Here is a 27,816-nt window from a genome sequence, read left to right as displayed (position 1 = left end):
GACCTAAAGAACTACTCATCGGTTCTCAGTCAAACGGAGAGTGACTCCGAGAGCCAACCAAAGTCGTCGATATAAAACGAAGAGTTCCCAGATTTAGGCAAGTTGCAGTGGGCGGAGCATAATAAACATATTTCTCGTAAAACAGAAGCCCACTGGGCCGCTTACTACTATTATAATGGGACTGATTAGAGGGGTAGAAAAAGAAATAAATATTTTTAACAAATAAATTCAGTTTACTATCACAATACTAAAGCTAACATTTAATACAGTTTGTACTCAGTCTGTTGTTGTACTGATGCGAGTGTATTGCACATGTAACTTATATAATATGACACAAAAACTAACATTCAAGTAAATTTATAGGTAGAGCCATAGTCAAAGAAAGCACCCACAACAATTTTTTTTTAAATTTCTAAACGTTTTTAGCAGCAGGTGTTACAATAGGTACGTTTTCAACTATTTTCCTTTATTATGACTTTTTGCTTTATTAACTTTATTTCATTTACATTTATTATCATTAGGTATTACATTAACTAAATCAATTTTAAAATATCTTTATGATGCGCAGAAAAAGTCTCTTATTATCTTTCCCAGACTTGGCCTCTATTTCACGAGCTAATTCATGAAAAGAGCTAAATTTTTATAATAAAAAGAGAGCGTCACTGCAATCCGAACTATTTTTAATAACTAATTCTAACCACAACATAAATAGTTTAATCAGATCACATTAAAACATACAACACTATGTTTATTGACATTAGATTGATCTTCGGAGTTTCAACTTCTCTTTGAAAAAATGTAGCGTATTTTTTGTATATGGTGCATTCCACCACAGTTTCGCTTTCGCAACAAAAAAAAATACTAGGACGCCTATCTGTGGTCTTTATACGCGGTAACGCGTTCAGTATGAATCATACTCGTACGAAGGCAGTGATAGAGGACCTTAAGAGCAATCGATTCAACCCCCGTGTATGTTTAGCGAAAGTAATGGTTTCGGAGAATCCATTCTTCCATCATTATTAGCCTTCGTCTGGTGTGTGTACGTTCAGTACAGATCACACCCTTTAACACTTTCACTTCCAGCGCAAGCTGCGCGCTTAGCTGATATATTGTATTTTCCGCTTTGTAGCGAAAAGCGCCAATAAACAGTGAACCCGCCTAGCGGGTCGCTGGCAGTGAATGAGTTAACATATATATAGCTTTGCTTGATCATTTAACGGTGTATTGTAGAGCTTTATGCATTTTATTATACACGGTGGCTAAAAAATAAGTGCATTCCCGTTGCCAGGGAGGTTTTGGGATTATACTGAGCAACTTTTACTATGGGACCAACCCCGAAATCCCAATTTTTTTTGGCTGTTTCATACATTTTGGCTGGTCGATTTTATGGGAGGGTAATTTTTTTTTTCGCGATTTCATGGTTGGTCCCATAGTAAAAGTTGCTCAGTATAATTTCAAAACCTCCCTCATCCCTGGCAACGGGAATGCGCTTATTTTTATACGTAGCTGACAATACTGCCACTGCCACACGCGTTATGTAAGCATCATTCTGGTTAAAGCCCCTAACGTATTATATTATTAGTAACCTGAGCGAAAATTTATAAGTATTCCTAACTACAAAACATTGTTCAGAAATCTTATTACATAATTGACACATAGAAAATGCAGTAAACAGTCAACAGCTAACACCTACCTATATTGTGCAACCCTTGTTATGATTTCATTCACAGTGGTCACAAATAGTCGCAATGTTCTCAAATTAAAAAGTTTAAAAAACATTGACGTAATCTAAGTCATAGGTACTAGTAGTACTAATATAGTATAAAACCCGCCCAAAGATTCTCAAAATCTGAAGGGATCTATCTAGAGAAACGCGTCTCAAGCGGAAAAGTGTACTGATAAAAATGGGGCATTTTCTATGAAAAGGGACCTTAATGTCGATCGCGCTTACGCCGCAAAGCGTCGCGTTGCGCGGCATTGTATTTTTATCGGAGCATGGTTTATAATGGCGTAAGCGCCATCGACAATAAGGTCCCTTTTTATAGAAAATACCACAAATGTATGAAAGCAAGTTGCAGGCACCAGTGTAAAATGGCGTGTTACGCGGGAAATCGTATTAAACGGGTTCTACTGAATATAGCCATCTGGTGACGAGTGTGACGACACTGGAAAGCGATGCTAGGCAGCCGTTTCATTTCAAGCCTACAAAATAAGAAATGCATCCCGATTGTAGATTGTAAAAAAAAAGTGGATAATTTTGACCCATGCAGAAATGCTAAGCAACTGCTATTTTTTATTGTTCTGTATCTGTTCTTTGCGCTTTCGCATTTATTATTGATAATATGATGTGACCTATCCACCAACCCACTTATTCCCACTTGGAAAAAATTAAGTGTACAAAACCGAAAATCCGTAAACATTATAGGACTTTTACGTTGTCAAGCTAGCACAGACAAAAAGCCTGCATTTTTACACAGGGTAAGGGCACAATTGAGAAACCAATATAAGAGGACACTACATATTTTGTAGCTACTAAACCTATACATACATCAATATACATTTATATGCCAAACAATTAGTATATTATATTTTCGGTAATTTTACCTTGAGAAACACTATTACGATTACAATTTATCCTAATTTGGTCTAATTGTTACCTTTAAATACATTTATAGCACTGATAAATACTGACAGTTTCAACAGTCGCCAATTACAACCTTCTTATCACTTTTAACAACCCTCGAAAATACGGAAACCCAACAATATTTCTCCGAAAGCTCGTGTATGTGACATCTAGTCTAGTAAGGCTGTTACTAACAAAATAAGCTCTAAAATCGCCTGTAAACGACTCAAAATTCAAGTCTCCTTTTTCGCAAGATCCAGTAATTTGTTCATCAACTCACCGCCGAAAGACTCCCTGTATTTCTGACTGATGCTATTGAGCAAAGCGTAGGGGGTTTCATAATTCATGTTCTCGATGATCGCTAGGGTTGTGTCGTCGTAAGTCCGACCCACGACTCTGAACCCGGCGGCGGACATCTCAATACAATAGTCGGAGTTCTCCAGGGTTGTGAGGTTGATGTAAATCCGTTGGTTGTCGTTTTTCAGCTGCGTTGATATGTTGGCCGATTTCACGTGTTTGCGTATGTCGTTGATCGCCGCCTCGGCTTCTTGTGGCCATGTTTCTTCGGTAAGAACTTTGTCTTCCATTGTACTGGAAAAGAGAGAAAGATAAAAATAATCGTTCTTTTTTTAGTGTTGGATTCATATGAGTAATTTCTAAATCTATTGTTCACACTTGGGTTTGAGCTGAAGTGTAATATGAGAATACTGACTCATTCTTGGCGCAGAGAGTAAGCCACACAAAACAACCCATAAATATTTCTGTAATACTTCAACCGTTCGCGCCGAGCGACTGACGAGAACTAACAATGCTTAAAATGTTAATTACAACTGTGCTTGTATATATATATATATATATATATATATATGTAGTACCTATGTCCTACGCATTTGTTTGTATCCGCCAACAAAGCATGATTCCGCGAGTATGAATGAAAGCCGTACACGCGGCACATGCATGCCTCCTCGCAGAATTGTGCGTGGATATAAATAATCAAACAATATAGACGCTGACGACTTTTCTTCGCATTGCAGCAATTACCTATTACCTTGGAATAACTTGGTCCGTAACATTGAGCGCATTAATAAGCGCATAATAACTTGACGGCCTAAAAATACGTACGTAATCTACCTCGAAAGTGTTAAAAAATCTTCTTATTCCTATACAACAAACTACACAGCAGTACGCGATTAGGTATATTATTTTAGGCTATATTATCCCCTAAACTGGATAGCCGAGGGTCCGCCCTCACAGGTGTCCTGAACAAATACTCCACTAATAGGACCAAATTCTCATAATTAATTTAAATTTTTAATGGGCTTAATGAAAGCGACAGACGATGAACAGCCCATCTGTTTTCAATCAGGCGTCTCTAAACACAGTATGGTGGTATACTAACTACTAAGGGTCAGATGCTCAGATGCATCAAGCGCCCGTCACCATTAAAATGGCGGCTGGTATAAACGATTGTATGATAAATTTCATATTTACTGAGTGACGTTGATCAATCCGCTTATTGTGGTTGGTGCTTGCTGGCCCTAAATCATTACTGTTCTTGGCAGGTGAAAGTTCCTATAAGACAGACTAGCCTGTGGTATTTAGGATCTTCGGGACTTCACCAATCGTTCCTCTCAGGCGTTCTGGATAACTCAGACCTCATCCACATCGACCAATAAATCTTTACTCTTGCCGTCAGGTTGAAATTCCTCCAAGACTGGATAGACGAGGGCCCGCCCGTGGTGTTCTGGATCTCCGGGTTCTACTTCACCCAGTCGTTCCTCACCGGCGTGCTGCAGAACTACTCCCGGCACAACAAGATCCCCATCGACCAGGTCCAGTTCGAGTTCCAGATTACCAGCATGGAGGCAGAGTGTAACCAATTGCCGCATTTCGGAGTGTATTGTAAGGTAAATGCCATCTTCAACAAATCAATATGATATTTATTATACATATTTTAGGATTACCTATCGTCTGTTGGGATTCCCTCTTCCCAATTTTCCTGTTTAATATCTGTATTCATTAATTAAATATAGGTACATTATACATTAAAATAATCCATTCCGTTAATGTATAATCATGAAATTTAGCTAGCTAAGCAAAAATAGAAAAGTTTTATATTTTTAAGTATTTAAAAGAAGAAATTGTTAATCATTTCTAGACAAATAATAAATAGTAATAGTATAGTGAGTAGACAATATGTTAGTTTACTTTTTAAATATTATTGTACGTCCCGTAAGTTTGTCTATCTGACCTAACTAGTTTTCCACTCATCTACTCGAAAGTTAGCTGGAAGAGATCCCTTATAGGGATAAGTGCGCCTATATACTTCCATTACGTAATTTATTTTTATAAACCTGTGTTGTGTACAATAAATTGATTACTACTACTATTACATATAATAAATAAATAAATGTTAGGTATAGGACATTATTAATTTATTACACAAATTAACTAAGATGCAGGCACAACAGGCAGTAAGCTCAATAAGGCTTTGTGTTGCAAGTATTTAGACAACGATATATATAATATATAAATACTTAAATATATAGAAAACACCCATGACTCAGGAACATAATATCCGTGCTCATAACACATATAAACGGCCTTACCAGGATTTGAACCCGAGACCGTCGGCTTCATAGGCAGGGTCATTACCGAGTACCGACAGGTCAGACAGGTAGTCAAATTGTTTTTCAACAACCTAAATTAACTTTTATTATGAAACCCGGGAATTCTTACAAAAAATTCACAATCGCAAAGTTTACATTTCCCTATGATCCAACTACAATAGACACCGAATCACAGTAAACTAAACTCTACTAACAAACCAGAAGGTCCACAGTCCATTGTACCGTGGCTCTGATGAGCTAGGGATATTTTTAACCGTATTGGTGTATATCGCAAGCAGCAAACACAACAGATGGAACACCAAGGACACGAACACAGTGTGTTTGTTTGGGTGAGTTGTAAGTATGTGACATTCTGGGCTTGACATTTCCACCTCAAGATACTGTTTGCTCGCAGAAAAGGGTGTTCGCTTTTTCGTATATTTTGCTAGCTTTAGGATAAACAGCTTAATTGTCACTAACCCTTATCAAGGTAGAGGCGATTTAGCCACTACTGACAGTTTGTTTGTGGTGTACTACAGTAGAACCTCGCTAATCCGGAAAGGAAAAAGTCCGGCCGTTGATGGAATACAGAGGTTTTGGATTATCATCGGCATTTTTTATGGTATTAAATCAGTAAAGAAAGATTAATTTATGTATGTATGTATTAACATAATGATATAAAGAAAATACTCGAGTCCTTCACCTTTTCGCACTTAGTTTTGACAAAGATAGATATAACTCTGTAATAGATGGATACAGTCTAAGGAAAAAACGTGCCTCGAAAATCAAGAAAATTTGATTCTCGTTCAGAGGGCGCTACTAGTTTTGGCCTACAGTCGTATAGATGGCGTTGACGGTTTCGTTTGTTATTTAACAATTTTAACGCATATCAGTGAAAGAACATCGGTCAAAATCATAAAAATAATTAATGCAAATAAAAGAAATCATTTATCTATATTTAAATACATTCTATCGTATTTTTATAAATCTTCATTTTTAGTTTTAAAGTGTGTCGACAGATGGCAGTGAATTTACTGGGGTTACAAAATTTACTATGACAGTACCGCTCTAGTATAAGTTACTCTATGGTTTTGACGACACAATCGTCGCGGAAGAAACATCTACAGCCCATTTTAAAACAGTTCCCTGTGCCGTGGCCGTCCGGATTACAGGAATCACCGAATTAGCGAGGCTCTGACTACAAAATCTTCTACAAAATGTACGTGTTAAGTTGCTAAATTATATTGTGTATTTTGTAAGTGTAAATTAATTTGCATGAACAATGTTTGCCATATTTCTCGGACGCCTGAAATACAGGGAATCCTAGTTCAGGCACATGTAAAGTTGTAAACCATCACTATTTTTAAAGTCTTTGTTTTATATGAATGTATGTAATTATGTTTATGTACCTACGTACAGTCACAGAATAACTAATAGTACTCTACCGTACAGAAAATTCACTCCTTCACAAAAGCCAGATTTAGGTATAAAATTATACCTACACTCACCGCCTGCAAGCAAAATTGAAACTTACGAACCGTGAATCTTCTTTGCGCGCCGCAGTTTAATGACCGAGCCGCGAGTGTCGGCGTACAGTCAGCATCTAAAGTAGTGGATCAGACTTCGCTTCAAAAGCAGGGGTCGGAAACCGGTATTTGCTCCATACAAAAATACCGGTATTATTACGTTCTTTTTCGTTCTTTTGTTTATAATTTCATTTTTAATGGGACGTTTTAATAATGCAAAATTGTTTCCTAAATACATGATTCAGTCCTACGTAATGAGCATAAAAAAATTCAAAATATTGGGCTATTTCGGGGTTTTTAAAAAATACCGGTTCCGAGCCCTGTTCAAAAGTATTCTATTCTCAAATTGCTTATCAAAAATTCACTCCTTAACCCCCAAAAATCCGCATTTCGCCAAAAATACTTTTTTTAGACGAGCCTGTCATGATTACAATGTTAATTTCATAAATCTAGATATCTTCTCATTGTCTTTCGGTAAATATAGTAGTGGTCTGCGGAGCTTACTTTTTCCATAGCAGTCTTTGCTTTAAAAAAAAAAAAAAAATGTAATTGTTCTATAGTCTTATGTAACGTATGTATGTTTGTAAGCATGTTTGATACTTAGGTACTTTATTAGTTGTGTATCCAATTGTTACTTCTGTGTATCTTCCTATTTATAGACAGTGCCGAACAAGCCCTGTTTCTACTTGTTATCAATATCAGTATGTTATAATTAATGGAACTATAGGTCTTATTGTATATCTGCAAGTTGAAACTTATCTGTATGTGACTGTTAGTTTCCTAAATAAATTAAAAAAAAAAAAAAAAAGAGATGTATATCTCTCTATGTAGAACAATTAGATTGTAACATTTGTAACAGGTACTTTTCTACTTGAACGCGAACTGTAGATTTATGTCTATTTGGAAAAGTTATCCAGGGTGGCAGATACAGATATAAGATCGAATTGAATTTAAGATCATTGAGTAGGAAGAAGTACAGACTTACAGAGGTAGGTGAGCTAAGCACTAGTACTCGTTTTTAGATAATAGGTTCTTCAATTCTAGCAATATATAGAGATATATAACCCTGATTTGATTGCATTGAACTTTGTCATTGTTTTGAACTTGGATGACTATCAAAAACAGTGTTTTATTTTGTTATGTATCATCACAACTTCCTAATGAAAATATATTTTTCTCCTTAAAGATTGACTGGTACAGAAAGTCAACTAAGCAATACCTTTTATGGTTTAAATAAATTATTTTTGCTTACAGGGCCTTTTCCTCGAAGGAGCGAGATGGAATCGACAAACAATGGAGCTCGACGAATCCTATCCAAAAATCCTTTTCGACACTATCCCCATCATATGGTTCCAACCTGCCTTGATACAGAACTTCAACCCGCCGCCCTGCTATTTCTGTCCTATATATAAGACGAGTGAGAGGAAAGGCGTGTTGGCGACCACAGGGCATTCCAGTAATTTTGTCATGTTTATCACTTTGTTGTCCAAGATACCGCAGAAGCATTGGATCAATAGAGGTGTTGCTAGTTTGACGCAACTTGATGATTAGAAAAGTTATTAGGTTTAATGTTTCAGTCAGTAGATACTTTACCGCGGAGGTCTAATCTAAAATCATCTAATTTAGATTTGATTGCCATAAAGCTCTTGTAGCAAATGTAATACTTTCAACGCCTAAAGTCGGCGTGACACAGCCAAAAACGTCTAATCGTCATGTCACGGCAAACGCTATGAAAGTATCATCAATAGTAAAGATTCAGATTCAGACTGTAGTGGCCATAGTGTCAGGCTGCGAAGCGCTTAATCTTAAAATTTACGACTGCCAAAGATATCACGCGTGCCAATGAAAAGATAATTGAATTGAGGAATTCATTCATTTTCTCGTGCAGGGACGTTAGTGACAAATGACAATAAAGATAAAATTGTACCTGTACCTACTACCTACCTATAAAATGTATTTAAAACAAAATTTGTCAGTACAAAACTTAAATGATCAGTTTGTAAATAAGGTTTTTCTACTCGTCGACTGTAATTGTTGAATTAAGATACCAGAATGAGTATACCAAACTGTAATTGGGTACTTTACATATATGGGCTCCCAACACAACTATTAATATTCATTTCGAAACGGTTTAGTCAACTATAATGAATTTGACCCATCACGTGGCGCCGCGGTCCAGTGAAAAAGACACCAACACGCGACTATTTAATGAGTAATACCGGCCTATTCATATTATGCACGCGTTGATGTCTTTTTTACTACTGAGATACATACCTAATTTTCATTAATTATTTAGGTTTTATAGTAGAAAAAGTATTATTTTAGATGACGCGTAGAAATAGTATTGTATACAATAGTGATATAATAATCAAGCTTTTCAATCTCGTACCTTCATTAGGCCACTCAGCTACGTGGCCTAAACACGGTACTCTACTGAAAAGCTCTCTATTATATCACGATTGTATAAAATACTCTTTCATGCCGCTTATATAACATTTTCTAAGTATTTATTGTAACTTGATATTCAAATTCAAATCATATTATTTAAAAACAAGTATCACACCTCAAAAGTGCCTCTCACCAAGGTTGACTATCTTAACATAATATTATTGGTGGGGAGACAACTGACTTCTGCAAATATGATATATTATCTGCTATAATTTAGTTCACGAGAATTGGTAGAAAGCTAGAAACTGAATCAGAGGCAATTAAGTAGTATACATTCTAACAATAGTTTAGTCTTTGATCACTAAGAAAAGGACAATTGGAGTCCAAGAGATTTTTATATTCAGATCAAAATAATTTCTGATTTTGTGGTGTTTGCGTTTGTTACTAATTATGTATTTTAACTGTGATAATGTCTAGTCATAAACAATTGAAATATATTTCTTTTGACATCCTGAAAGTGAGGAGTTTTATTTAATTACTTACCAATATTAATAACCCTTGTGCATCATCAATATCATCATATTCAAATTGAAACAAAAATATTACAAACTAGCTTCTGCCTGCAAGTTGAATGAATCATCATCATCATCACCATTCAACGCAGACGAAGTTGCGCGCAGAAGCTAGTTGTTTATAAAATACAAAGTACAGTAAAACCCGCTTAAGACGATTCTGAGGGGACCTAGCAAAAAAAGCCTCTTGAACGGGAAATCGTATTAAACGTGAAAAAAAGACTAGTATTAATTTCATGTAAGTTGTTTATTTAAAATGGAAGACACAACAAAGATTAAATCAACATTAGGGTACTTAACATAATTTTACCTACATAATTGTTGTATTCTTGTGAGATAAATAAATTCTGTTTGCTGGTATTAAATAACAATAATTTTTAAGGTTACGTACCCAAAGGGTAAAAACGGGACCCGATTACTAAGACTTCACTGTCTGTCTGTCCGTCTGTCTCCAGGCTGTATCTCATGAACCGTGATAGATGGACAATTGAAATTTTCACAGATGATGTATTTCTGTTGCCGCTATAACAAGTATACTAAAAACAGAATAAAATAAATATTTCAAGTGGGGCTCCCATACAACAAACGCGATTTTTTTGCCGTTTTTTGCGTACTGGTACGGAACCCGTCGTGCGCGAGTCCGACTCGCACTTGGCTTGTTTCTCTTTTACTTAAAGTAATTATTTACTTTAGTTTGACGTAGAGATTTGGATACATTTGCTATAACAAGATTTTAAATATAATTTAATTTATGGATTACCCATAGACAATACATAACGTCTTATTGTATTATTTTAAAAAACTTATACCGTATAAGTTTATGATGATGATGATGATGATGATGACAACTGAACAGATTTAAAAGAATTTTCGGTATAATTCTTGACAGGAAATGAATTCTGTGTCAGAATTTCGTGACAATTGTCATATATCTTGTGACAATTGTCATTAGCTTCGCAAAATATGTACCTATTTATTGGCGATATAATGGAGTTTTTTTTAAATTAAAATGTTGGTGGCAACCAAGCACAACGCCCGTCCGATGGTAAGTGGTTACCGTAGCCTAGGGAGGCCTGTGACGTAGTAATATTTATTTCGACAATTGTCGCACCTGTCACCATGGTGAAATAGGGGCCTGGACAGGCAGAGGTATCGCCAGAATTGCGTCCCCTTGCGTAATATTAGTACGGCATAGTTAGTCCCAATTTTATTCACCTGCATACATAAGTTGGTAACATAGTACGACAATGCAAGGTGGGTAATATATAATGACTGATGATGAATTTTAGATGGCGTATTAAGCGGGATGCGAGTCGTATTAACAGTAAAAAAATGTATGTAAAAAGGGCCTAAACACGTATTATGCGTGATCGTATTAAGCGTACATCTAATATTCTGTCAAATTACACCAGCTAGACAGGACTGGCTTCCTACAAAATGTGGTCAACCCAAGCAGGTTTGCACTTTGTTTGAGGAAGGAACATATTATATTATGTGGTGAGACGTCAGATCAAATACAGTCGAGTTCATAAAATATGAATACATTTCTTCATCGTAATCAATGGATTATTGTAATGACAATAAGGTGAAAAAATGTATACATATTTATTAACTCGATTGTAAAGAATAAATATTATGAATAGAGCAGATATTATGGTAGTCACTGCAGATGAAATAAAACAAATTGTACTCATTTCACAAATAATGCCTTGAAAAATAAAATTCTTTGAGTGCAAAGAATATTCTTGTTTGTATAGAAGATGAAGTAATATGACTGAATATTGATAACAAACATTGTGAATACCTGCTACTGTACATTAAGAAATACCAAGTCCCAATGAGAAGTTTTAACAAGATAAAAATGGAAAAAAATCCATTGGGCCATGAGCAAATTATGGACATGCCTAATATATGATTTGTTCACTGTAACTGTGTTCATTACAATAGGTTTGTGAATTCACAACCCCTCATGCCTTACTGCTCGGCAGCCAAACCTAAATAATAGTTAGATATTTTTTTAAATTTATGCAACATGTTTCATAAAATGTAAACAATGATTTAAATTCGTTGTAGGTAGATTGCTATACCATTACTGTTAGTAAACAATCCCTAGAATTCAAAAATAAAATAACTACCTTAGTGTAAAGTGTTACCTTTCATTCTTCTAATTAAAGTTAAATTGTTTGTTTATTATTAAAACGGGTAAGTGATTAAATTTGGCGCTCATTATATTAATAAATTTGAAGACTTACCTATAATTGTAAAGCTTGGTGATACCTTTATATAATTAAGCAGTTGGCCCAAAACTTGTCCAAATTTATTTTAACTGGATTCAATTATAAATTTTCCTATGGCCAAGGAAAAATCATTTTCAAGTCAAGTAGTTTACTCCGACAATACCCGAAAAATGACAGCTAGCTGTCGACCATTCTGAAAAAATGTGCCACAGACAAAAGTTATTTCCGTTCGTATAGAATTTACATAATTTGGTATAAATATAACTAACAACGTATAGAAATAGACTTTTACATACAATTTGCATATTTTTTATAGTATATTAATTTCGTTCATAATATTGCGTCATATATTGTAATGTTTATTTTAACTGTATTTTTGTTTTGTAAAGTCATAGATAATAGAGTACACGTTAAACAAACAGTGATGGTGAGCATTGATTGATTTTCACTCTTCCGGAGCAACACTATTCCCGTTCCTTTTCACGGGTTTTCATTGTACTTCCGCATGCCATCTTGGTTCGTTTGAAGAGTTAATTGAATAATCAACTGTGTACCATTAAAAAACACAAAATACGCTAAAACTTTATATTTGTGATTAATGTATAAGTAAAAATATACAATGAATAATGATGTAACCTGTAAATCATCAACGGATCGTGCGCGTATCGAAACCACGCTATGTTGTTTGTTGTGATTTCGTGCAGATGGCGCAACGGTCTCATAAACTGCGTATCTCAAACTGACGTTTTTGGTTATTTTTGTTCTCGCCTCGTGTTTACTTTAGTGTCTAATTTCGGTCCAATTGCGAAAAATTTGTTGTGCAACAACACTTTAATCAATATTTCGATCATACACGGAATCGCCATACGGAATAGTATCGATCCGCAGTTCCCGATAGGTATATGTATACAGTATCACGTGGTGGTGTGGTGGTTTATATAATTCTTGTTTACCGCACAAGTCGAAACTTTGCGCATGTGCGTCCCGTCAGTAACCTCAAATCGTAGAACGGGCTCGGAGTCGGCAGGTTCCGGACATCCGGGTCGCGGAGCAGCGGATCCGGCACGCGTGTGAACTTGTGATGTGCCCTTGTGCCAGCAGTGGCAGTGCGCGTCCCGCGTGTGGACCGAAGCGCTGGTGATACTCGCGCGCGCCTGACATGGCCCAGACTCAGTTCTCGCGGAGCTCGGAGAGCGACGCGTGGGCGCTGCTCTCGCTCAAGTCGCCCCCGTCGCCTTCGAAAGTGCAGTGGGCCCAGGAGCCGGCTCCGGTGGCCATCGCGCGGCTCGACGGGAGAGACTTTGAGTACTTGATCCGGCAGAAGCGCGTGGTGATCGGGCGCAACTCGAGCCGCGGTGAAGTGGACGTTAACATGGGACACTCTAGTTTCATATCGCGGCGTCATTTGGAGTTGTTTTACGACCAGCCGGAGTTCTACCTGACGTGCAACAGCAAGAACGGCGTGCTGGTGGACGGCGTGTTCCAGCGGAAGGGCTCGGCGCCGATGCTGCTGCCCAAGAGGTGAGTGCGCCGGCCACGCGGCGATAACGGCGCCGCCCGCGTCATTCTATTTACAATTACTCATTGGCTTTATGTTTGTAAACAAACATATTTGTTTATGTCTACCCACCTGTTATAACAATAAAAAAAGATCGCATTTTACTTCCTACTCATTAAATGGACTTTTAGGGCTTTATGCAATTCGAAAATAGCACAAATCAAAGTCTAATTTCTTGATTATTCCATTCATTTAGTGGTAGGCAGTAGGCAGGATGATGTAACTCATGGCCATTTCATTGCAATATGTTGAGTTTCTGATACTCATAACATATTTCCTGAATAGCAACTCATGGTGATAGGCATATTTACATAGATTATAGGTGACTATATAATATATTTTTTATACCATGTTGATGTTGACATAAAGTTCTAATAATAACAGTGTAATATGTGCCAAGTTATAATTACCTACTGGTGCACCTATCTGATGAGTAATGCCAATCTGCAAGAATCATTCTCTCTCTCTCTCTTGCTCACTTTATCAGTATCTGTTGTCCTGCTTTTGTTGTTGACATTACAAATGGAATGTGCCAGTTTATTTATGAGGTAAAACTAAATTTATAATTAACAAGCATCTAAATTGTCTGTTTAGGTACCTATTTAGATTTACTTGTTACTAATGCACTCAAAAATATCCTACTGTTGAGTGTTGCAAGAAAAAAGGGTTAAAATAGGGCTAGATTAAGACACTTCTGTGATCAAAATATAGATCAATAATATTTATGCGGTTACTGCCAGTTGACCTATACAATTTTCTGCTGTTGCAGATGTTAATTACTTGTAGAAATATTCATTTATAAGCACAGAGTGATGAAGTCAAACTTATTGTTTATTCTAAAATGCAAACAAGTATATGTGACGTTTCCAAGTTTTCCAACCAAAAGGTACCACATTGTCGGTTGTCGATTAGGTTTATTTCGAATTGAAGCTATATGGAAATAGCGCCTTATTGACAACTGACAATAAGTACCATAATTGGCTTGAAAATCATAACTTATTTACAATTGACATTCTAAGCAATTCATTATTTACCTTATGCAGTGTAAATAAAAAAGTATGTCATTTACACAGACAGTATAACTCTTTAACGGACCAAATTAAAAAATATACAGTTTAAATCTCAGTGAAACGACATACTCCATATCTGCACTAGCCGAGTCAAGCTGGAGACAAGAGGGAAACAGATAAGGATAGAAAGGGGAGTCCGACAAGGAGATCCCACCCAAGATCTTTATTGCTGTCCTGGAAATCATATTTCGGAATCTCAAATGGGAATCAAAAGGCATCAATCTGGAGGGCCAGTTAATAAACCATTGCAGACGACATAGTCATAGTAGCTGAAACTGCAACAGAACTAAGAGTGCTTATAAACCAACTAGACGAAGAAAGCTCCAAAGCAGGCTTACAAATGAACACAAATAAAACCAAAATAATGACAAACAGCAAACAAATACAAATAAATATCAACGGCAACAACATACACTATGTAGACCAATATATATATCTAGGAAAGCAACTGTCCTTCACAACAACAAACAACGAAGAAGAGGTAGAAAGGAGAGCCAACATAATCTGGAGGAAATTCTGGTCACTGCAAGAAATCCTAAAAGGCAAATAGAGCTTAAACCTAAAAAAGATAGTGGCAGATACATGCCTTCTACCGAGCCTGCTCTATGGGTGCCAAACATGGACTTTTACCTATAAAATAAAGAGAAAGATAAGAACCACCCAAAGAGCCATGGAGAGGAGCATGCTCAACTCCATATGTAAAAATACAAAAATATGCTCTTACAAGGTGGTCATGTTTTAGGGTTCCGTACCCAAAGGGTAAAAACGGGACCCTATTACTAAGATTCCGCTGTCCGTCTGTCTGCCACCAGGCTGTATCTCATCAATCATCGTCAATAGCTAGACAGTTGATTTTTTCACAGATGGTGTATTTCTGTTGCCGCTATAACAACAGATACTAAAAACCGGCCAAGTGCGAGTCGGACTCGCGCACGAAGGGTTCCATACCATTACGCAAAAAAAATGGCAAAAAATCACGTTTGTTGTATGGGAGCCCCACTTAAATATTTATTTTATTCTGTTTTTAGTATTTGTTGTTATAGCGGCAACAGAAATACATCATCTGTGAAAATTTCAACTGTCTAGCTATCACGGTTGATGAGATACAGCCTGGTGACAGTCGGACAGACAGACAGCGGAGTCTTAGTAATAGGGTCCCGTTTTTACCCTTTGGGTACGGAACCCTCGGTGGGCGTGTCTGACTCGCACTTATCCAGTTTTTACCTTACAATATCTGAATGTGCATTATAGCAATTGTAGGTAAGTAAATCTGAAGTACTTTGGAAGTACTTCCACAGAGTTGTTTATATTGTTTTATTATTTACGCTAACTGATTAGCAGTTTATTAAAGCGGAGACAAATTCACAACACTGCTATCTTATCATAGTTCATTCAACTATTAATTCTAGTATGCACTTGCACTCCTAGTGACTTTTCATTTGTTTTCCTTAACTAACATTTTTGTGATTAACTTTAACCTAAATCTAGAATAAAGTTTGTGTAACTTTATTCTGGATTTAGGTTAAAGTTACTTATCACACTTAACATACTTCAAACATTAACCTAAATGAACTTTATACATACAGCCAAACTAATTTGGTATCAGCCAGGGATTTAAATTAACTCTATAATCTCTGGTTTGAAAGCGGCACATGTTACTGCTAATAAAACTACTAGCAATGTTATTGCAAATTAATTATGCAATAACATGATGATTATACCAAAAAGGTACAAAAGGAACCCTTTTGTGCGACTCTGTCTGTCTGTCTGTCATATTGCTAAATATCTCAAGTACTACTTAAGCTATTGATTTGAAATTTGGAATAGTCGATGAACAACGCTAACCCAAAAACATCAAAAGTATAATTATTTTTTTTACTATGGAAAATTACCAATATTAAAAGGGGGCAAAATTTCAGTCTAGATACAAGGTCAAGTGGGGTATCAGTGTAATAGCTCAAATTGAACATTCGGAATTTTTTTTTTTTTATAGTGAAAAAATATGATTTATGAAGGGAAATGTGAAAAAAAAACCATCATTAGTATACTTCTGGTCAAAAGTCTTTTCTGCTTATAATTACATGAGATGGTTGAAAGTTTGTACGGAACCCTCGATGCGTGAGTTAAACGAACACGCACTTGACCAGTTTTTTTTTAAATTACTACTGCAGATAGTAGCTTAAACTAGTTATTCAAGTTGCAAATTTATACTCACCTCTGTAAACAAACCAAACATATCAAAATATTTTGATGTTAGGTTTGACTTCTATTGAAATATAAATTTCTACTGATATAATAGGTATTTCAAAATATATTTACTATAATGGGTCACAACTTTAGTGTTTATCTTATGTCCTAGTATTTATAATAATTATGTAGAATGTAACTTTTGACCTGCCCTGACCTTGTCATATATTTATTGTTTACTATACTGATACCCCTCCCCCCCCCCCCCCTGCTCAATTAATGTTGAGTGATATTTATATAGATATAGCACACGGCGTTGGAAGGTCTGCCGTCTTGTGGCCTGAATCGGAAATATAAACATGTACATTGCTAAAGCAAGTGCTACCATCTACATCTACTGTTTCTCGTACGTTCTGCCATCTTATGGGCTACATTGGAAGCATAAACTTTACATTTACGCCTCGCGCCAAAAACCTGACTCCTCCTGCCCCCTAATCTGACGCCATACACGCTCTATATATGTTAAAATAATTAGATTATTTTTTTAACCCCACAGAAGAACATTAAAGCTTTATTTAGCCCAATAAGAAAAAAAGATAAGTATGTACTACAATATATTAACAAACAATACATCTAAAAATGATACTTTACTAAAAAAGAACTAACCAATATCTAAAAATGGCCTCCGGATCATGGTTTTGAAGATGCTGGCAGCATAACACGCTGGATTGCAAGAAAGACTTATCATATGAACAAGGAAGCTGCAGGTTTTTAATTTATTACATTTATAAGGTCCCCTACTGCAATTGAAAAAAATATACAAATTCAGTCAGAATCCTAAATGAATTTAAACTTTTGCGTTTGCTGTTTATGTTATGACCCTAACTGAACACTTATATATATTCTAATTCACATTCATTAAGTTGAGTACTTAACTAAATAAATAAAAAAAATTTTTATCTCTTTGGTTTGCTTTTAAACTGCAGTCGTGTTTTTACAAGCTTTTATTTAACTTGCAATGTACCTATGTAAGTAAATATGTATGTAGTTATGTAACTATGTTTGTATGGGTCAAATTATGCAAGTTAAATTTGAACCACTTTCCGGTTTCCGATGAAACTGAAAATTTGCACACATATGCAAGTCGGGCTATAATGCAATATTATGGTACCATCAAGCTGATCTGATGATGGAGACAGGAGGTGGCCATAGGAACTCTGTGATAAAACAACGCAACCTAATTATGTTTGGGGTTTTTAGAATTGTCTCGATGATTATTAGTTGCCTGTGGAAAGAAAAGTACAGTCAGCATTGTCAGCAATAAAAGTTGTACCAAAAATGAAATTTTTGCCAAAATCTTATTTAATTTTTAATTAATTTATTTTATTTTATCATAATATCATAATTTAGTAAAAGTCTATAAAAATTGCAGAAATGTTATCCGTTTTTTCGCATTTATTATCTTGCAAAACAAACCAACACGTGGTCAGATCATGCACCTTCTAGATCACTCGGGTCATTCCTCATTCGCATCCTCGAAACGTCAAACACGCATAACTAACATAGCTGAACAATGATAGGCCTTATGTCTTTGAAATAAAGTGCACATATTGTCAGCTAATATGTAGACGATGGTGCGGTCGATGTCAGAGATATGTATACATTTGTTGCCTTATTATAACGAGATAAGGCAATAGTGTTAACATAGTCTTTAGACGTTGCGCGTTGACACGACATATACGCATTGCTTACCGAACTAAGGCGAGTTGTAATCGTGATAATCAAGATTCGTGTGTGTAAATGAAGATAATATCACAGAATAAATAATAGTACTACCGTACAGAAAGGAAACTTCCTACAAAACCGAAGTTTGACAGCGGTTCAGGGTCGAATCATGATGTCCCTTTCTAATATCCCTTTCGGCTATTTAGGATGTCAAAATTCAGGTCAAGTTGTGCCAACCCTAATAATGGCTGAGCCGAACGGAGCCGAGTTTGCCCGAAGCTAGAAGCACTGCAGTAGAAATCACCTGTTTAAAGAAGCTTAAAGAGCCCCAAATGAACTCAAGGGTTGCGAGCCGCGGTTCGCCGACGCCTGGGCTACGGTAACACCTAGTAGGCATGTTTGTTTGCCATAAACAGAAAATACTCGGTCTCCGACTACCTGTAAGCGTTAGGAATATCACCGCAGAGCGTGTAAACAATAAAAGTAAACAAAACCGCTAGCCTGCCGTCCCTGTCTGCGCTCTAAGCCTGTTTCTGTCGCGTCAATGATGGCCGAAGCTCGCGTACTCAATCACCTTGGACGGTGATAAGAATAATCAAAACCTTAGTTTTTTGCATGTTATCGTAGCTTCTTGTATATATTGTTGATATTATGTTACCTACTTCGCCGTCTAACACATTTTGTAAGTAAATATTCTTTATTGCACCAATAATTATACATTTACCTCGTAGATATCATTATCAGCTTATCACCATCTACCTACTTTCTAGAGCCTGCCTAATAACAGCTTCCTAATTAATTTTATTCGCTTGTAGGTAATGATGTTTCCTGTAAGCCGTACCGCTTAATTAGGTTAGTTTCCTGCGTCTTTTTATTGAATTACAGCTACCTACTTGTATGCGTTTGATTATCAAACTGAGGAAATGTACGTAGTTGGTATGAAGTAAAACCAGCGTTTTTTTAAGACTAAACAATGAGTATATGACAAACCCAACAGGAAGAATTGTGACACTTAGCGCTCGCTCGGTCTATATAGGTAATATATCATTTCTGTCTGTCTCCCAACGTCCCAACGATGATGCTTGCAACGCATAAATAATGAATACGGGTCATTTTGTGTAGAAATTTCCATACAGAGTAACCAGTTGTCATTGCGCCTTAATTGTACTAAACGTTCATTCAGGTGCATTACAATGTGCACACACGGCTTTCGATTGTAGTAGTATGCTGTTATTCTAGTCGAATCTAGGGCAAGTACTAAATGCCCCTGCTCGACAAACATGCCCGTACTGCCATATAGGTATGTGAGTTAAAGAGTCGGCGCGGCGTTGCCTACACGTTACATTGTATTTCGTGATGTAGCAATGTCACGAGGTGTCACGTAGAAATAAAAGCTAGGCTTCGAATAGAGTCATTAAATTGTGAGATCATCAAATCACCGGGAATATTTGTTCCAGTATCGATATTAGTGTGGATTAGAGATGGGCCGAATATGGACTTTGCCGAATATTCGGTTCAGCTCATACCGAAGTGTTCGAACCGAACAATTCGGCCGAATACGAACATTGAAAAATATGTCGAATACCGAATGATTACCGAATATTCGGCCCATCTCTAGTGTGGATACTTAATTAGATACCTATTGACTTAAAAAATGCGTGTCTATGTTTTTGTAAAGTATACTTTACAGTCTATATGACTATAATAAGTATGTGGCCCCTGATAGTAATGTCTATGGTTACCTAGAGAAGAAATTGTTTGTGCATTTTATGGATGTTTTTTGTTTTGCATTGAAAATGGGAATACAAAGCGGAATAAGTAATTATCTATTACTAGCGACCCGCCCCGGCTTCGCACGGGTTACACAAAACCTTTACAAATTATACACTAAAACCTTCCTCAAGAATTACTCTATTGATAGGTGAAAACCGCATCAAAATCCGTTCCGTAGTTTTAAAGATCTATGCATACATAGAGACAGACAGACAGCGGAAAGCTACTTTGTTTTATACTATGTAGTGATTCTGAACCAAATAAGTTTAGAAAATGAATAACCGTCGATGCATGGAGGATAGCATGTTAATACCCAATACCAGGCAATTGAGCAATCGATACAAACACTTCGACCGAATGCGAATTAAAACAATACGCCAAATTTCTCGAATGCCGACTTCACGTTCAACGCAACTAACGAACATAGTGAACATACTAGAAGGTACTGCATTACGCACATAAACATTCATGCCCTTAGCTACTACACTATACTTGTTTACACTGAATAGTATGACGGTCTGTGCGTCTTTATTACGTAACTGGAAACATAGCGACTGATGTTGTGAATGAGACCGCTCACTCAACGTGTTGTGTCTGTGTGTCTTCGTGTTTCAAGAATAGCTACGAGGAAACGGTTAACTTTAACCCGACTTTTTATGTCGTCCTCTTTCGATATCGGTCACATCGGTAAAAAATGTGGCTTATGTCACTAGCATACAATGAATTGATTGCCACGAGTTATATCATAGTCGTTAAAAAACTGTAGAACGAACTAGAATAACAATAAGTCTGGATAGAGCTCAAGAATGACCCCACGGGAAATGTGCGTCAAATTACTTTGCCACTCTTGTGAATAAATGCAACTTTCTCATCAGTTTTTGAAGAATGTGAGCCTTTACGAGCTGGTGTGGTGAAAATATTTCACACATTAGTTCCTGGGTTGCCGTGTGTTTTACGCGATCTAATGCACGCACGCAGTCGCATTGCATCGGCGGGTTGCGTAATAACACCGACGAACAACCAGTTAGGAAAATAACATGTCTCTTGCGTTACTTAAGAGGCAACAGGAGTGGTCATTTCTCCATACAAACGTACTCGACTGTTTCCTCCGTGGTTTTTGAAGCTAGAGCAATGATTTTTTCAACACAGATTATTATTATTATTAATATCTGTGTCGGACTGTTTTGATATTTTTGTTTTTTAAGGCGCTAGAGCACTTCAAATATTCGCAAAAGCGGCCTAATTTACTAGGAAAACTGACACCAATTAGTCTTAAAAGCAAAACAGCCCGACACAGATAATTTCATTACCATTTAGATCTCAAAATTTCGTTACATTTGGAACTCATTACGTTTTGGAGGAGGAAACAGTCGAGTACGAAACCTCGTTTTTTGAGATATTTACGCAGGATTTTTCGCTTAACCTGTCGTTGTCCTTATCGCACTAGTTTTAGGAGCCGCTTCCTTTAGCGAGACGGATATTTTCACCTAAAATATTTAAATCTCAGCTACCGTATCCTCTTATCGTTAACGCACACGCTAATGTTGACACGGGAACTGTTCGACCGACTTCCGAATAAGGAGGTGCAGTCGACTGTATCGTTTGTTCATTAGGCTTATAAGAAAATAATAATTAAGTGGCTGTGGAATTAATTATTATGTCATTTCCGCTCTCACGCGGAGCAAAGCGCGCTCAGATATTTTTTTTTGTTAAATCCCTGTCGCAATGAACCGATTTTGATAAAACTTGTATAAAGAACCAGGGCTAGAAAACCTGCGTTCAAATAAAAACCGGCCAAGTGCAAATCGGACTCGCGACTGCCATCCTTTATTCCTAGAAGGTTAATAATACGTTTATATAGGTATTGTTATATTAATATAACATTTTAAAATTCCTCTTGAATGTATCTTCCAGGCTATGTTTATTTTGACGCCATGTTTAAAACGTGTGTGGTTGTGACGGCTAACTCATTGACAAGCCCGTCAAGGTTGGTCTTCACCAATAATAAATGACCCGTATGATCTACTGCAATAAGCAACGATAAAGGTCAGTATAGCGTGGATATGTACAGTCACCGTCAGATATATCGGAGCGGCCGAGGTGCTCAAAAATATCTGAACACGCACTCTAACGCCTTGTCATTAGAGGCGTGTTCAGATATTTGTGAGCGTCTAGGCCGCTCCGATATATCTGATGGCGACTGTATCTACACCCGACCAGTAAAATACGATCTGTAAATTTATGGAGCAGTTTGGATTCTAGAGGTATCTTTAGGCTGGTTTTCGCTAGACCATTTATCATTAGATACAGGTTTGGTGACCTAGTAAGCGCAAAAGAGGTATTTAGCGTGGTCAATGCAAAAATATTATTACCAGTAATGTAACTAGTAATGGTTAGAACGGTATTCAGTTTGTGAGACTGGAAAACGATTATAGCCAAATGTATGTATATTAGTTATAACTTATAACAGATATATCACTTAAATATTTAGTTAAAGAAAGTTAGAACAGTAAAATAGGAAGTGGTGTTCGAACCCCGAGTCGGGCAATGAATTTTTTGTAACTCATATGCTCTATATTTTTCAATATTGACCAGTATTTGTAAGTATGATATATGACTCTCCTGTGCCTAACAGTAGGACTTTGTAGGTTTCAGACTAAAACGACCTTGCAAAAAAAATATTGAATGTGCAAGCACTAGCTGTAGCGTGTCCAAGAATTAGATATACACTCGCAGAACTGGATTAAACCGGCCAAGTGCGAGTCCGACTCGCGTTCCAAGGGTTCCGTACATTACACAATTTAAACAATTTTATATGTGACACGTGAGTGAAATGTCTTTATAAAACCGTTGGGGTCGGATCAAAAACTAAGTAATTAAGTCCGACTCACGCTTGACTGCACATTTCTAATAGGTTTTTCTGTGTATTTTTTTCAAAATTTTAGACCCTGTAGTTTCGGAGATAAAGGGGGGGGGGGGTGGTCATTTTTTGCCTATTTTCTTGAATACCTTCTTAACTGTTCATCCTAAAATTATAAAAAAAAAATATTTGAGATTCTCACAATGAGCTCTTTCATTTGATATGTAACACGATATAGTTTGAAAAACTTAATTTTTTAATTTTCTCTTTTACTCCCCAAAAGTGGCCCCCATGTTTAAAATTCATTTGTTTACGTTACATGTCCGTCTTTGGGTCACAAACTTACATATGTATACCAAATTTCGACTTAATTGGTCCAGTAGTTTCGGAGAAAATAGGCTGTGACAGACGGACAGACAGACAGACGCACGAGTGATCCTAAAGGTTCCGTTTTTTCCTTTTGAGGTACGGAACCCTAAAAAGTAAAAGAAGTAGATGCTATTACACTGATTATTTTTAGACTGTGACATCATCATTTCACATTACACGTCCTATACTTAGTAAGTCGATTAATAGTGGTGTTAAGTGTTAATTAAAATGCTTTGATTATCAGAGCATCATAGCTAAGAGATATCAAAACAATTATCAGTTTTTTACCTGTTTAGACGGATACCTAGGCAAGTTTGGTCTGTTAGTTTGAAAAGCATTTACCTATATTACTATGTTCCCGTTGTTATCTTTATCGTAACGTTTTCCCGTTTGCGTCCTAAAGAAGAGGTTTACTCAGTATTCATAAGAACGATTGGGCTATATAATAGACCCCACGCTCCACGGGAATACGCTGACTATCCACTAAGTGTGTGTATTTTACAGGAAATTCTTAAGGGGCCCACTGACTATCAGTCCGCCGGACGATATCGGCCTGTCAGTTGTTCGGAACTGTCAAACATTTCGATACCGTTCGGCCACTGATAGTCAGTGGGCCCCTATATAGTGCATAGATGTGATGTGATATCTCTTATCTCATTTTGTAGTTATTATTATAATAATAACTTTTTAACCACATAAGTGCCTTGGTGTAATACTTTTAACTTATGTGTAAAGTTTACAACCAATTACATTTCTTCTCCGCTCTGCTGGATTACAAGCAATACTAATATTGGTTGGTTCCCGCAGGTCTCTTTTTTATCTCCGCTCATCTCTGCCTCAGTGGAAGGGCATCTTAAGGACTTCACACACACCTTTGACTATGACATGGCATGCGCGATAAGCGCATAGATCATGCCAACCCTAATAACATTAACTCACGTCACTCCAAATCTAGGTCGTCATAATTAATGACGGTCATGTTATCTAGTCTAGACAGGATCGTTACCCCTTTCCAACATAGGAATTCGAACAGTTTCTTAGTTCCTGACACTCTCGAACGTTAGCAATGGTGTTTTCACCAGTGTCGCTTACCCAGGTCACTGCGCTGTTTAGGTATATTTGGCCGGCGCACCGCCCTGGAAGGTGTATGGCAGTGGGCTGCCGCTCGGCTCGCACGATAGTCGTGTCACGTGGCGCTCGCGCAAAATAGAAAATACGCAATGGCTTCGAAACCTAAATCGCGATCTAATCTGTATAAAAGATAATGTTCTGTTTACGGATGTCTGAATAAACGGAAGAACAAGGAAGCAGATTTTTTTTTTTTTTTTTCAAATTCCGGTCTATATTGACCGACATATTTTCAAAGGAATAAGTACTTCTGTGGCATACCTACTTCCGTGAGAATCACACACTATCTCCGGCTAAAAATTTTATGTTTACAGAATCAACGTTTGTAATTCCTACATATTTATCTTAAAAATAATAAATCAGTAGGTATAGGTACAAAAACTTGTCAAGTGACAACCCCGTGCCGACACTCACAGCTCGGTCATAAAACTGCGGCGCGCAAAGAAGATTCACGGTTCGTGCACGGTTATAAGTTTCAATTTTGCTTGCAGGCGGCGAGTGTAGGTATAATTTTATACCTAAATCTGGCTTTTGTGAAGGAGTGAATTTTCTGTACGGTAGTACTATTAGTTATTCTGTGCCCAGGTCAGGCAGTCCAGACCGCTACTCCAAGAACGTTTACATCCATCTCTATCGCTCTTGCATATTCAACAGGAACGCAGACACACAATCTTTGAATTTCGATGTTCCCGGTATATAGCCCTCCTGGCGTCAGTGACTACTCTTTTTATGCTTAGTTACCTAATACTTACTTCTCTGGCGCAATGACTCGACGATTTTAGACTCCCCCTACAAAAAATGTCAGGCTTCTCTGTTCAACTCCGCTGTGGCTCCTTATTAGGGTTCCGTACCTGAAGAGTAAAAACGGAACCCTATTATATGTAAGACGCCACTGTCCGTCTGTCTGTCACCAGGCTGTTCATGAGATACAGACAGGTAGACAGTTGCAATTTTCACAGATAATCACAGATAATGACATGTATTGAGAAAGGTATGTTGAGATGGTTTGGACACGTGGAAAGAATGAGTGAAAGAAGGCTAACAAAGAGAGTATATATGGGAGAGGTAGAAACGGGAGTTGGAAGGGGCAGACCTCGGCGGACTTTCTCTGATCAGATCGGGGAAATCCTGAAGAAAGGCCAGGTCAAGAGCACCCTAAACCGGCGAGCGTGTATGAGGAATGTTATGAAAGTGAAGGAAGCGAAAGAGGTATGTCAGGATCGTAGCAAGTGGAAATCCGTGGTCTCTGCCTACCCCTCCGGGAAATAGGCGTGATTATATGTATGTATGTATGTAATGACATGTATTTCTGTTGCCGCTATTACAACAAATACTAAAAATTAAATTTGTACGAAACCCTCGGTGGGCGAGTCCGACTCGTACTTGTCCGGTTTTTTTTTTCAATACTTGCGTTAGTTTCATGACGTAAGAGTGTGACAAAAATAAGGCTTCCAATAACTTCTTCAAAACTTCAATTACCAATTTTTTATTCATGTAGCAACAAGCACTTATGAATAGATAAAACTGTTATCTTGATAATCTTTTGCAACTCAATTCTCTAACAACCATTTCAGCTGATAGTAAGATATTTTTTTGGAAATTTGTTGTATCTATTTCCTTCAATTATATAATTTATTGAACACTGGCTTAGAATTAGATTGATCTAGAATCTGGAGAGACATTATATCAACTGGGTTCGTGATTACAACTATAAAACGTTCTATAAACAGCTCTGTGTTTTTTCTTAATTATACCTGTTAACGACGTTTATCAAATATAATGGCATGTACCTGATGTACCTAAGTACACTACGATTTTATACTAGGAGGATATAACCAAACGGAGTAGCCATTAACAGGCGTTCCCCTCTGTCGAAAATAGTCGGCCAATGGTCATACACAATGTATGGACTGACGTTTATCGGACATGGCTATTTTAACGTTACGTATACATTTGACGTTCCCCTCGCCCGCAAAAATCGGCAGAGTTTTTAGTACAGCAAATTACATACGTTGCGTCTCCGTTTGGTTATATCCTCCTAGATTTAATATGTTACGCGTAAGCGCCTTGTGGGTCGTTAAGTTAATTAGATTGCAGAAACAAATACGACGTATATTTTATATAGCTATATGCAGGTTGCTTGTTTATTGCATATTTTCAGAATATTTTCATTAATATATAATCGTTTTATTTTTATTTTCGTTAAGAGCCTAGGCTAATTCGATGCGATTTTCTTTCAAGCAAGTTTTACCCATATCTAGTAACTATAGTATAAAGATCTTTTCTGCTAAAGTAACTGAAGGAAATACATAAACATTCTGACAGCTGAATATTTTTAAGCATAGGTATCAAATACTTATATCAGTATATTTGTTGTGAGAAGTAAGAACATCATAAACTCGAACTAGGCTATAAACTAGCGAATTTAGTTTACCCATAGCCAACATCGATATGTATCTACAGCATAAATACTGAATTCACTCGCTTCCCACACTTACACGCAAACCAAAAAGGTCATATCATTGCACTAATTTCATACTGTTTAATACCTTTCTTTCGTCTCGCAAGACAAGCTATATGCTTATAAGCACATCCACTTTAAATTGACCCGTGATCGTAACAACTATTATGCGTAGTAAAACATCAACTTTATACTGGTTTTACTAAATCGGTGTGGTTGACTTCGTGGATGAGCCCTGCGCCCACGGCGCGACATTCCTGCGTCTCGGTGCATCGCACTTTGCGTTTATGTCTGCAATGCTAATAAAAGACATATCAGCCGTGGAATGAGGAATGTTTATATGGCTTTTACTGTTTAAACATTTATGCACCTGCTTGATTAGGTACTTATGGATAACTGAAAACTGGACATTATAGCTATAACATGATTCTGTTTTGGAGAAGTGGCATGAAGGAGTCAGGTTATGTAAGAGCCAAATGTTTATATTATAGTTGATGGAAAATCGTTCGGACCCTACCAAAATAATGCAAATGGGTCTTTTAATCAATAACTGACTCCTTCATGCCACTTCTACCCTAATACAAAATGTTTATAAAATGTGAACATCATCATTTCATACCGCATAAATTTCCTAGTATAAAATATTTACTTAGGTTTTTTTCACCTGCAATTTGTGATGTATGTCTGCCGTCGGATTTTAAATGGCAGTCTTCTGGGAACAAAATGTTCT

The 27,816-nt window shown here is 37.0% G+C and overlaps 3 protein-coding genes across 6 annotated transcripts in view; 2 read left to right on the top strand and 1 right to left on the bottom strand.

Annotated features, from left to right (window-relative positions):
* LOC134744106 (dynein axonemal heavy chain 3) overlaps window positions 1-9,537 on the top strand; it is a 70,826-nt gene extending 61,289 nt beyond the window's left edge. The window contains exons 69-70 of the mRNA XM_063677800.1: window positions 4,320-4,530; window positions 8,013-9,537. Coding sequence (XP_063533870.1) covers window positions 4,320-4,530; window positions 8,013-8,309 — 508 coding nt within the window. The 3' untranslated portion in view covers window positions 8,310-9,537. The remainder of the gene's footprint in view (window positions 1-4,319; window positions 4,531-8,012) is intronic.
* LOC134744104 (GSK3-beta interaction protein-like) lies at window positions 213-12,130 on the bottom strand. Of its 3 annotated transcripts, none has more exons than XM_063677797.1 (2): window positions 11,971-12,130; window positions 213-3,214 (listed from the first exon to the last, which is right to left on the bottom strand). In XM_063677797.1, exon 2 carries the CDS (start codon window positions 3,208-3,210, stop codon window positions 2,857-2,859), a length of 354 nt encoding a protein of 117 aa, XP_063533867.1. In that variant the 5' UTR covers window positions 3,211-3,214; window positions 11,971-12,130; the 3' UTR covers window positions 213-2,856. The 3 variants fall into 3 exon arrangements, with proteins under 3 accessions (XP_063533867.1, XP_063533866.1, XP_063533865.1); XM_063677796.1 differs by lacking the exon at window positions 11,971-12,130 and adding an exon at window positions 5,448-5,485; XM_063677795.1 differs by lacking the exon at window positions 11,971-12,130 and adding an exon at window positions 3,336-3,436.
* Window positions 12,131-12,570: 440 nt separating this feature from the next.
* LOC134744091 (forkhead box protein K1) overlaps window positions 12,571-27,816 on the top strand; it is a 65,464-nt gene continuing 50,218 nt past the window's right edge. Inside the window, exon 1 of one of the 2 annotated variants that reach the window (XM_063677771.1) lies at window positions 12,571-13,476. In XM_063677771.1, the coding sequence (XP_063533841.1) occupies window positions 13,115-13,476 (362 nt within the window). In that variant the 5' untranslated portion in view covers window positions 12,571-13,114. The remainder of the gene's footprint in view (window positions 13,477-27,816) is intronic. The other variant, XM_063677770.1, reaches the window with a different exon arrangement.

This window comes from Cydia strobilella, chromosome 9 (genome assembly GCF_947568885.1).
Source record: "Cydia strobilella chromosome 9, ilCydStro3.1, whole genome shotgun sequence".
Taxonomy (NCBI): Eukaryota; Metazoa; Arthropoda; class Insecta; order Lepidoptera; family Tortricidae; genus Cydia; species Cydia strobilella.
The sequence above is the reverse complement of the archived record's forward strand: the minus strand, read 5'-3'. Positions and strand labels throughout refer to the sequence as shown.